A 13,197-nucleotide genomic window follows, 5' to 3' on the forward strand; every position below is an offset into this window, starting at 1 on the left:
GTAATCCCATCTTCATAATAAATGTGTAAATGAAATAATTAACTGTAAACAGACACCAGAATATTACATAATCGAATTGTGGTCAGCGGTGATCGCATAACAGGATGCGCTTACACAACTTCCACTGTGCGCTGGCTAGGTCCACATCACAGTACTTAAAGAGTACGTCACAGTATCCGCTTTTCCATAGAAAATGAGATGGAATTCAGGCCAGCTGGTGGAGCGTCAAGCTTTCGACTGATTACACCAGGGGTGACTCCACCATTCAAGGGGGTTCATATATATAAGCTGTCAGAGAGCGTATTAATTATTAGCTGCTCGCTCTCGCATCAAGCAGGACGCGGGTCACCCACTAATAGGCTCCACGACGCGTAAGGTTGGTTGGTCCACAGTTCTTCAGTTTTACAATATAAAGCTTTTAGTTTAGTTCATTTAGTATGCACTCCATACCCATCCTGTGGGCGGTGGTGGAAAGGTTACAGAGGCACATATTGGGCTCAGGGGCTGAGCCCCCATAATTCATTTAGTTACAATCTTGATGAATTAGTTTCAAAATTCAATGCACATCGTCACATCAACAATGGGCTCGAGACCGATCACAAGTGCAGTTTCTAAATTAAGCAACTGGCATAGGTGGAGAGCTAGTGTCACAACTGATAAGTTTATCCTGCACACCGCCCCCATCCAGTGGGCAGCGGTGGATAGGTTAGTATCTTAAGTTAGCAAATTGTGGTTACTTGGCCAAGATTTCTGGCAACAGATAATTTTGAATGAAATATTTACATATTTCTTGAACATTTGTTATAGAATTGTCTCCGAATTCACGTATCTTTTCGCACTCCATCACATAGTGACGGAGGGTGTGTGAATAAGTTTGTTGACACAGTTTACATTTGATCAGGTCTACGTCAGCAGATAATGAGAATTCCCAGAGATACTTGAAACCTTGCCTGAGATACATTTCCGACCATGACCTGTAACTTGCTCGTGACCTGTCAGTACAAGACTCTACACCTGCTGGCGTTCTGCCCGTTTAGGATCATAGATTTGCTGGTGTCGTATTAATAGTCTTCTATATCTGCTAGTGCCCTGTTACTTTTATCTGCTGGTGTACTTTCAGCACAGTACTGCTGGTATCCAATCAGTACTGGATCTTTGATCTGTTACAATCTAAACAGCGCAAGACTCTCGATCAAACTATTTTAGTAAATTTAGTATTTAGTAAATGACCTCATTTAGTAAATGAGGTAATTTACTATCCATTTAGTAAATGACCTCAGGGCTGTTACCGTCCCTTAAAGGCAAGCTATTTAGGCAAGTCCTGCTTAAAATAGCAGGGAATTATTTACTTAGGATGTTATTCACCTCACTGTTATCATCGCTGGCGGGGAGTCCCTACAGGTTTTTCCATGACGAGGGAAAATTTAGTGTCAAAGGTGTTTTGGTTTTTATGTTGATAATATTAAAGGAAAAGAGCGTCCAGCGGCAACGCTCTCGCAAGTGGCGTTAGTGACTCCAAAGGTAAAACTAAAAATTATGGAAAGAGGTGCTCTTTTTTTTTCATTCTCACCTTCGTCAGGGGAGAGCTCTCATCTGACGAAAAATATCGTCCCACTAAAAAATATCAAATATCACCCATCAAGCATCACCCACCAAAAAAATATCGTGGAAAGTCCACGATATTTTTTTTTGTCTTGAGCAAAGTCCGTACATCTAGGCTTCCAACTTCCAAACAAAGCTTTTCTTTATAATATTGAGATATATATACGCCGGAGTAAGCATTATACAGTCTCCCTTGGAATGGATACACCGTGTACAAACTATAACAACTATACATTAGCAGTACTTTTATCTTAAATACCGTTAGCTGAATTGACTTGCCGTGTGGTTGAAGCAGCAAGTGGGCCATTGAGCCCCATATAGAACGGGTGACGGGCTGCGTGTAGCCCTCGGGTTCTTGAGGTTATCTTGAGATGATTTCGGGGCTTTTTAGTGTCCCCGCGGCCCGGTCCTCGACCAGGCCTCCACCCCCAGGAAGCAGCCCGTGACAGCTGACTAACTCCCAGGTACCTATTTACTGCTAGGTAACAGGGGCATTTATAGGCGGGGCCGGGTAGTTAACACCCCTGCGTTAAGAGTAGCCACTGTTAACAAGGACCTGCCTTACTGCACTAGGCTCCTCGTCAACTTGCGTGTGAGAGCACGGTTGGCATTGGCATCGACAACACTTCGCTGGGACCGGTCAGGGCGCTCACTACTAAGACTTAATTACAGTAGTGACGATTCCTGCTGATTGCTTTATATAACCAGCAATGTTTCTCCCAATAACGTGTTATTCTTATCATTAGAGTTTTACACGCAAGTGGAGTATATTTAGGCATTTGTATTATTGATTTCCATCCACGAATAACTGAGTTTTTTGTTTTAATTTCAACTTATTCTTGAAATTGGTTTCATTCGCGCTAATATACGTGACTTCTCAGGGCCCAGCGAGTGTGATGGCTGCATACCTGACCAGGCTGGCGCTCGTGGCTCTACTGACTACCTGCTGGACCTACACACCTGCTCTAGCTCGTGAGTACTCGTGTCCTCATTCTCGACTCTCTCTCTCAAGTTTAAGTTCCTTAAACCACTTCAACAATTTTATGTTATTCTGTATAACTAAAGTTTGTTTTTGTAGAGTTTAACAGTACAATTATTAGATAATATGGCTGAAATCCTGAATATATACATATAATTATAAACCATTTTTTTTTTACAATATTTAATAATATATTGAATGTTTATGTTCTTCACCATTTATTATGGCTGACAGATTTATCTTTGTAGTAGTATGTTAAAATCTATTCTGTGCAGTATGTGGAAGTGATATCAGGTTCTGGGTCCTTCACAGGAAACGTCGCGGCAGCTGGCACTGGAGGCCGGGCAGCTGGCACTGGAGGCCGGGCAGCTGGCACTGGAGGTGGGGCAGCTGGGCCTCAGGTGGGGCCGGGCACTTGGCGTGGCTACGACGCAGGACGCAATGATGTCGTCCCAGATATGGTAGTTTTGACAACTAGTCTTCGTTATCTAGTGGTCTTTCCTGTTTATCACCACACACACACACACACACACACACACACACACACACACACACACACACACACACACACACACACACACACACACACACACACACACACACACACACACACACACACACACACACACACACACACACACACACACACACTTGGTGTGTGTGTACTCACCAAGTTGTCTGCCAACTAAGTGAGTACACACACACACACACCGCACACATGTGGGGCCTCTCGGCTGAGTGGACAGCGCTCTGGGGTCGTAGCCGTAAGGGCCCGAGTTCAATCCTTGGCAGAGGCAGAAACAAATGGCCAGAGGTTCTTTCACCCTAATGCCACTGTCCACCTAGCAGGAAATAGATACCTGGGAGTTAGACAGCTGCTACGGGCAGCTTCTTGGGTTTGTGTGTATGTGTGTGCTCATCTGTAAGAGAAATATATGTAGTAGACGTATTAGGGGAAAAATAAATTAGTTAGAAAGACGGGATCCAAGAGCTAATAGCTCGATTTTGCAGATATATATTCTGCATGGCATAATAACACTAAGTGATGAAGAATAATAGCTCTCCACTGTTCTTCAGAATGACGAAGAACATATATTTATAATTTCTTGCAGGGAACGCCAATATTGCAGCGTCTTGGCAGCGTTGAAGTCAACAGACCAGAAGAGGTGATGAGTCTCACGTCAGCACCCCGGACCAGACCAGACGAGGTACAGGCTTCAATCCCAGAGCAACAGACCACGACGGCTGAAATGCAAGATTCCAAGTTAGAGTCCTTGTCCAGAACTAAACGCAGGGCCAGGCAGAGAGCCAGGCCTGGACGCTACATGGTTCTGCAGCGCAGACGTAAGAATAGGAATCGAGGGTAATGTTGAACGTTGAACGTTTAATATGAATGATGGTTGCAGATGGCAGCACCGGCTAACTTCATACTCAGTAGACATGGAGGCCTCGGGAGGTCATCTTCGCTGCTCCTCCATTTTAAACTCAGGTTAATCTTCGTCTTATTGTATGTAAGGCGAAGTTTGGTTATCCGTTATATGCTCTAACCATTTTTTATAATAACTGGAACCTATTTTACTGCATTTCCCATGCTTATTTAATGTTCCACTTTAATAAAAGTTTACTATATAAAAACATTATTTATTTTACCTAATTTTCATCGTGATATAAACACCACGTGTGCAGACGTGACATAGCAATGAGCAAGAATCAAGACGGTATAACTTTGTGGAAAAATCTAAAGAATTACTATTGCTGACACATACACCAAGAAGCGTAATCCGCTCCTCGGTGTGTATCCACTGAGAGGTCACATTAGTTCAGGACTATGTTCAGAACTAAAGTATTCATGCTGGCTGGTCAGTAAGCTATTGTGGGGGCTTTAATAACCTCTCCAGAGGATGAGAGGTCTGACACCCAACACCAGGACAAGCAGTACCTCAGGATTTAAGACACACACTCCTGGGAAGCGCTTGTGCAGGCTACTGTGCATGTGTACACTCATCTAGCTGTGCTCTGTGAATGTGTGATTACTCAACTAGTTACGTTTTGTGAGAGTGTACACGAAAACTCACGGTGTATGTACTCAACGTGTGCTTTGTGGGCCTGTGTAATCAAGAGGCTTTTTGTGGTTTTAGATGCAGCTACTTGGCACAAAAAAGGTCCAAATAGCACGATTATTACGGGTATATTACGTTTTTCTTCACACAAACATACTGTAATAGTTATCGTCACGGGGCGTCCAGGGAAGGGTTCCTCTGGGTCACGCCGCCGCACAACGCACTGAGGGCGTCAGCAGCTGAGATCAGTGGCGGGGACAGGTATATAAAAGGGATGAAGCGGGCGCCAGCATCACTCCGGTGAGCGACGCTAACAACCTCAGACGGCCACGATCCTCACACTTGCGTATCAGTGCGCCAAACAGGTGATTCTAACTTAATTGTATAAACCCCTGATTCCTTTACACTATTTTTCTGTATTTATCCTGTATTTCGTAGAGACGTATGGCATTTAATTATCTCGTTAGTTTTTAATAGAGAAGAGCGTATGTAATCTATACTGAATAGTCGCATAATATTTGTGTTTTGAAAAAAAAAAATCAGATTTTGAGGTTGGTAAATCTTTAAAAAGAGTGTTTATATTCGAAATTTGAATGTTTTATTGAAACTTCATACGGAAGTCAGATCAACCTTCCACTGTTGATAACTGACGAGTCTGCAACTCTGTGAGTGTTGCAGACGTCGTGGAGGGTAAGTCGGACCTGTTCCCTTGTTGTGAGTGATGTAGAGTTTCTCACGAGAAGTGAAAGATCGATTGATTGACTAATGACGATTAAGTCACCCAAGAGGTGGCACGGGCGTGAGTAGCCCGTAAACAGTGAAAGATAGGGTTTATCAAGCTATTTATTTGGGATCAGATGATTATTGGTAGAATGTGGCGATTATTAGGGGTATTGATATGATTATTTTCGTTGATTGATGAGGTTAATTAGGTGATTGTTTGCGTTGATAGAGGCAACTGTCGCAGATAGTTGTGATAGTTGTCTAACACAACTAAGATATTTGTCTAGCATAACAGTTAATCTGTTGTGTTAACTGTAACACAGTTAGCTACGTTGGGCAGCCTGCTCTTGATAGAGAGATCCGATGCAACGGTGAGCTGAACAAGTAAGCCGCTCCTTCTTCTTCTTCCTCTCCCCTCATTCTCCCCTCCTTCTCTCTCTCTCTCTCTCTTCCTCCCTCGCTTTTCCCTTCCCCCTTCTCCTTCCCTTCCCTACATACCCCCCTGTTCATCCCCGGATATTGGTGCCATATAGTTAGTATTGTCCCCTCTGAGCGGTCGTGAGGGCAGGTTTACTGTCAAGTCGAATTACAAAAGAGACCTGTCACGGCTCCCCTCGCGGGTTGAGCTCGAGTCACGGCTTCCCTCGTGGGTTGTGCCCGAGTCACGGCTTCCCTCGCGGGTTAACCCCGAGTCACGGCTCCCCTCGCGGGTTGAGCCCGAGTCACGGCTTCCCTCGCGGGTTGAGCCCGAGTCAGCTTAATCCAGTTTCATGAGAAAACCCAGCCTTCTTGGCGTTTTATTGTTGTCATTGGACAAGGACCAGGCATGACTTATCATTGGCTGAGAGTGCCAGGACCTTAGGTCTGGTTTCAGCTGATTGGATGTAGGGCCCTGGAGAGTGGGTGGAGCCTATACTTCCTGAAGCCTACGAGACAAAAGACAGTTAGTGTGAACTGGACTGGTGGTAGGGGTTAGGGTGAACAACCAGGGCCACAACACGTGCTGGGAAGCAGTATAAAGGTATTTGTTAGTTTGAATGCCCTGTACAATGTGTAGTCCATTATCATGCCTCTAAAGATAGGATATTACTAGCTTAGGGATTAATTAATTTGCATTAGCGAATAAAGTTACTGTAAATTATACTCCTGATATTTTATATATTTTTCCCTTAATTAATCCTGAGTCTTAGATCTTGAATTACTTTGAACTTTGCCTGTGATTTGGGGATATTTCTGTGAGTGAATGTTTCCCCTTGTAATTCATGAAGTAATGCAGAAGGAATATCTAACAATATCTAACAATATATAATAACATCTAACAACATCTAACAATATCTAACAATATATAATAACATCTAACAACATCTAACAATATCTAACAACATCTAACAATATCTTACAATATCTAACAACATCTATTAACATCTAAGAATATCTAATAACATCTAACAGTATCTAACAACATCTAATAACATCTACAAATATCTAACATCTAACAATATCTAACAACAATTAACAATAACAGGAGACTGGGAGTGTCATGGCTGCCAGTTCTATGATCGGTCTGGCGTGGGTGGTGGTGGTGTTGGTCCTTTCTTGCACTCAGATTGGTGAGACAAGTGAGTATCTGTGACTCATTTGTGTATCTCTGAGTCATTTGTATAGCTGTGAGTCAAGTGAGTATCTGTGAGTCATGAGAGTATCTGTGAGTCATGAGAGTATCTGTGAGTCATGAGAGTATCTGTGAGTCATGAGAGTATCTGTGAGTCAAGTGAGTATCTGTCAGTCAAGTGAGCATCTGTCAGTCAAGTGAGTGTCTGAGTATAGTGAGCCATGTGAGAAGCTGTGAGTCTGATGAGTCAAGCGAGGACCTGTGAGTGGTGAGTCAGGTGGGCATTTGTGAGTCTCATGAGTCACTTGAGTATAGTGAAGAATTCAGGTCAAGCGAGCATTATTAAATCCCATCCAGTATAAAATATAACTAAAACAAGCAGTAATGAAAAAGTTCCAGAATAACTAATTAAAACATTTGCATCAAATGTGCCCAAAAAAATTCATACCTAAATTTCAATTATATCACTGAAGATCATAGCATGGAAGGACCATGAAAGCTTTAGATCTTATAGAGTTTCAAAAAGTTTTGGGATATATATATATATATATATATATATATATATATATATATATATATATATATATATATATATATATATATATATATATATATATATATATATATATATATTTATATATATATACGTCAAACTGATAAAGTGATAATTACACGGGCACGGTTCCCGGCCGAGGCAGAAACAAATGAGCGGAGTTTCTTGCATCTGCTGCGCATGTTCACCTAGCTGTAAAGAAGTACCTGGGAGTTTGACAGCTGTTACGGGCTGTATCCTGTGTGTGTGTGTGTGTGTGTGTGTGTGTGTGTGTGTGTGTGTGTGTGTGTGTGTGTGTGTGTGTGTGTGTGTGTGTGTGTGTGTGTGTGTGTGTGTGTGTGTGTGTGTGTGTGTGTGTGTGTGTGTGTGTGTGTGTGTGTGTGGTGTGTGTATATATGTGTGCACGAAAAGTTATTTAGTTTCAGTTCAAATTATAAAAACCAGTCAACTCATTCACAAGTTACACAAATGCTTTCAGGAATGTTGGGATTTGTTGAGCTGATAATATTTTGATAATTTTCACAATTCGATCAGATCTATCAGGTCTGGACGAATTGATGGGCACACTATTGTGCCCATCAGGGGCGAAACCTGATAGGCACTATATTGTACCTGCACTAAATTGAGGGTTCACTGAATGATATGGGTTGTAATTACTGAATACCATAACTCTGCCTCCGGGTTGGCATGTGAACTCCGCATCGAGTAGAATGTATAGTTGTGATCTTGTCACCGGTGTCGTTGACAGAGAGCCTAGAGCCACCAGGAGCTGAAGGAGCCGTGGGCGAGAGGAAGCAGGAGTTCGTGGACACAGGACGTGATGGCAACACACCAGCTTTGGTACTGTCAAAAACTAGTTCATGAGATTTTTTGGGGGGGAATCCTCCTTTTGTCTGTGTGAACTGCTTAATAATCCTTCGAGTGGTTGTTGTGGTGTACATGTAATTACAAGTAAAGCTTAGCTGGTCTCTGGCCTCGTGGCCTTAATGGTGGTACATTGATACCACCATTGTGGCCCCATTATACCTCTCTGTTGAATTCTATTAGTTTTATTGGCAGGTTTCCTGTCTCTTACCTTGGTTAATTAATACTCTCGTAAACCACAGCAACTCTGGAGTTTACATGTGCATGTATATTTGTGCATATGAGTATGTGGGTGTGTGTTTTAACGTGTTTGTGCCTGTAGGACTTGAGTTAAAATCTCATTATATTTTCAATAACAAAAACTAATAATTAAATTTTGACGTTCTTCAGAATGACACAGAATTGTTTGCGCTTTTCTGCAGTTAGGGGAGACGGATGCCAGCGCAGGCGGTGACGACGAGGAGAGAGAGAGCGAGCTCGCTGTCTCCAGGATCAAACGCAGTCCCAAGCAGAGACCCAGGACCGGGCGCACTAAAGTTCAGAAAGAGAGAAGAAGGAACAGGTTCAGTAGGTAGGCTGATGGCAGGCGATGTCGCTGAGATCTGAACGCAGAAGGTAACGCGCCACAGCGATTGTAGGCCTCAGGAGATCATCAGTATATTTCTTCTGACCTTTATATTGAGTGAACCCAACAGCAAATAACTTACGGAATAAGTTTTAATGGATAATATACGTTCTATTACAGTCACCACTTTTATTCTGCTAATCACACACATCAAATTACTGATCCAAGCATTTTTATACAGGAATAATTAAACATTTCAAATCATGGGAAAAAAGGGTAAAGTTATTATATTCAAGTCCATCTTAACTGGAAAATAAATATTATTAATATAGTTTATTATTATATTGTTTAAATTTGATCACCTCTCCTTAGTTTCAAAAGTATTATAATTAGTTTAGGGCTGGGATATCATACTTTAGTTAATTTTTGTTTAGAAATATATATGTCTAAATATGTAGTGTAAACTTTTCAGTTTACCTGATACAGCAGCCATATCTACTATTGCTGCCGGGAGATACTATTTTCATTCGTGTATCTACTTCACAACTAAGGGGCAGGGGAGCGCTGGATACACCTGGATCAGAGAGTATTTTGTGTTGTGGATTATTGGAACACTCTGCTGCTTGAACATGAGTGACACAGGATCGCTGTATTGCTTCATGCGAAGGCTTAGATCTTGGCATAGGTGAATATGGCTGGGTTTAGATAACATCTGATTCGTACGGGACAAAATACCCTCTGCAGTGTCCTCTCTACTTAGGTTTATAAATCGAAAAAGATATTAAGTTCGACTTTGAAACTGGAAAGACCTCAGAGTCTTCCCAGCCCCGTCCTCACCCCTTGTAGTGCCTAGTACCGCGTTGTCCTTTGTGTAATTACCTAAGTGTAGTTACAGGACGAGAGCTACGCTCGTGGTGTCCCATCTTCCCAGCCCCGTCCTCACCCCTTGTAGTGCCTAGTACCGCGTTGTCCTTTGTGTAATTACCTAAGTGTAGTTACAGGACGAGAGCTACGCTCGTGGTGTCCCATCTTCCCAGCCCCGTCCTCACCCCTTGTAGTGCCTAGTACCGCGTTGTCCTTTGTGTAATTACCTAAGTGTAGTTACAGGATGAGAGCTACGCTCGTGGTGTCCCATCTTCCCAGCACTCTTTGTCATATAACGCTTTGAAACTATTGACGGCCTTGGCCTCCACCACCTTGTGTGTGTGTGTGTGTGTGTGTTCTTCTTTGTGTTTTGTGTTCAGAGTTAGAGCTCCAATTCCTGGGTTTCGGTTGTTAGCCATTTACTGCCGAGGTGCTATAGCTGTCTATTCTGATCGGTGGAGTGCCGTCATCAAATCTGAAGACTGCGAACACCAGCTGATGCTATGAGTATCAGACAGGTAGGGAAAGATGAGGGGGATGGAGAGGGAAGTGGGTGAAGATAGAAGAGAGAAAAGGGAGGTAAAGGTGTGGAGAGAGAGAAGCACAGAACAAAAAGGAGGAACGAGTTCATTTCAATACATTCATTGCACTAATTATATATATACTATAAAAATCAGAGACGAAGATTGATTAGTTACCTGTAAGAGTAACATTGCATGATGAGCACATGACACCTTGATGCATGAGAATTAACTCCTACGGGAGCCTTTAAGCCATTTCATAAGGCTCCCTTTAAACTCTTCCACAGGAGCATTTAAGCCTATTCACGGGAGCCTATAAGCCCCACCACTCGAGACTTTAAACCTTGAAATAAAAAACCTTTAAACCTTTTCCACAGGAGTATTAACACTCACAATCCTCTTTGAACACACTCGACTGTAATAGGATCTCGATTCATCGTCATCAAATCATCGCTTCGTGACACTAATTCTGAAATAACTCTGAGCGTCCAGCAAGATATGGACAGCAGTCCCGGCAACAACACACCGTTGAGCGCAAGAAGGACAGGCACGCTGAGATGCGTCTTCAGCATTTCCTCCAAACATCAATTTAGCTTCCCAAGATGAGCATTCGGGAGGCCTCGCAGATGTATGATTATGTACAAAGTGAAACTTGTTAATTACCTGACCTCTCGACCATACAATGGGGGGAAATACTTAAATATCTTGTCACGTTTGACCAAAGTCACTTAAAGTGGTGTGTGTTTCATGTTACTGATGACATCGTAAAAGATGAAAAGCAAAAAAGTCGCCGAAAAAGCTAAAAAAAAAAAAAATTTGTTTAGTTTTAATAGTGTAGAGAAACTGATGACTTCTGACTTTCGTAGTATTCTTAGAGCTCTCTCTTCCCACAGCTCATATTAAAGAGCTTACCATTCCCGCAGAGCCTCTTGTTGGCGAGTTTAGTGCTCTCCCTTACCACAGCTCACATTGAATGTGGGCACAGAGCGCTCCCTTCCCACAGCTCACCTTACGCTTGACTCTAATATGTGAAGAGCTTAGTCATGTTTAGTTCATTGCTTTAACTACAGGATTCAAGTATGTTAAAAGTAACTGCAGTTCATACTCCTACTCGTAACTCTTTTCACGAAGGATACACATAGACAGAAAATTATAAACATACAAATCTCGCCGTTTGGCCACATTTTTCAGTGATGTGTGCTAAGAAAAGTAAGTGTTCTTCATTAGTTAAGTTGCAAACCTGATAAGTTACGCATCTCTGAGTCTCTAGCGATGACAACACATTCGCTTCTGTTCAGTAATTCACTAAGATGGCTGATATATTCAACTTTGTCACATAGAAGCATCATTAAGCAGACAGCTGAAGTGACCGGCGAGTACTGCACTACCGTGGCTACAAAATGTGAGACTAGAACTCATTATCTAATATGCAGTGACTTTGAATGAATAAAATATCAGCAAATTTTGACAACATATTAGTTAGTCCTAGTTTCCCCAGGAGCCGAGAGTATGAGGCTCATGCGCACTGGAAACTATTCTTAACACAGAAAACGATATCTGTGTTGAGTCTAGGGGCGTCAATCTTATCAGAACGATATCTGTTTTCATGTTAAATATTCAGTTTATGGACGCCTCACTGACTCCATTTGTCCTAATTAAGTCCCAGATTTTTGGACGGCAAATTACGAACAACTGCGGCAGGAGCTGAAACAGACCACAACGGAATACTCGGCCGTGGAAGGTAATACAAGCCCCATTGGGGACCAGAGTTTTGTGGTCTTTAGCACAAGGAAACTTTGTTGAACTTATATATATATATATATATATATATATATATATATATATATATATATATATATATATATATATATATATATATATGTCGTACCTAATAGCCAGAACGCACTTCTCAGCCTACTATTCAAGGCCCGATTTGCCTAATAAGCCAAGTTTTCATGAATTAATGTTTTTTCGTCTACCTAACCTACCTAACCTAACCTAACCTAGCTTTTTTTGGCTACCTAACCTAACCTTACCTATAAATATAGGTTAGGTTAGGTTAGGTAGGGTTGGTTAGGTTCGGTCATATATCTACGTTAATTTTAACTCCAATAAAAAAAAATTGACCTCATACATAGAGAAAAGGGTTGCTTTATCATTTCATAAGAAAAAAATTATAGTAAATATATTAATTCAGGAAAACTTGGCTTATTAGGCAAATCGGGCCTTGAATAGTAGGCTGAGAAGTGAGTTCTGGCTACTAGGTACGACATATATATATATATATATATATATATATATATATATATATATATATATATATATATATATATATATATATATACATATATATATATATATATATATATATATATATATATATATACATATATATATATATATATATATATATATATATATATATATATATATATGTATATATATATATATATATATATATATATATATATATATATATATGTATATATATATATATATATATATATATATATATATATATATATATATATATATATTTGGAATATATATATATATATATATATATATATATATATATATATATATATATATATATATATATATATATATATATATATATTCCAAAATAATATCACTAGCAAAGAAAATAGATCAATTAACAATGATTTTTAATGAATGATAAGCAAAGTTAATAATTTAATTCGACAAGTAAGAATACAGAAAAAAAATAAACTCAGAGCTACACTTGCTAGATCATTAAAAATTAAAATAACAGATCAAGCAGGAAATATGACAAGTCAAAAGAGCTTACGAAGCTAAGATAGCCGGAGATGCAAACTTGACAAATAAATGT

General features: G+C 40.6%; 1 protein-coding gene and 1 long non-coding RNA gene across 2 annotated transcripts; both read left to right on the forward strand.

The window, feature by feature from the left end:
• The first annotated feature begins 148 nt into the window (after nucleotides 1–148).
• Nucleotides 149–4,093, forward strand: LOC138372737 (uncharacterized). The gene is made up of 4 exons (XM_069338341.1): nucleotides 149–376; nucleotides 2,484–2,574; nucleotides 2,894–3,042; nucleotides 3,694–4,093. Exons 2-4 carry the CDS (start codon nucleotides 2,499–2,501, stop codon nucleotides 3,946–3,948), a joined length of 480 nt encoding a protein of 159 aa, XP_069194442.1. The 5' UTR covers nucleotides 149–376; nucleotides 2,484–2,498; the 3' UTR covers nucleotides 3,949–4,093.
• A 776-nt stretch (nucleotides 4,094–4,869) lies between these two features.
• LOC138372738 (uncharacterized) lies at nucleotides 4,870–9,297 on the forward strand. Its single transcript, XR_011230915.1, has 4 exons — nucleotides 4,870–5,006; nucleotides 6,890–6,983; nucleotides 8,278–8,369; nucleotides 8,816–9,297. It is a non-coding gene; the product is annotated as an uncharacterized lncRNA (long non-coding RNA).
• Nucleotides 9,298–13,197: the final 3,900 nt, after the last annotated feature.

This window comes from Procambarus clarkii, chromosome 39 (assembly GCF_040958095.1).
Source record: "Procambarus clarkii isolate CNS0578487 chromosome 39, FALCON_Pclarkii_2.0, whole genome shotgun sequence".
NCBI lineage: Eukaryota > Metazoa > Arthropoda > Malacostraca > Decapoda > Cambaridae > Procambarus > Procambarus clarkii.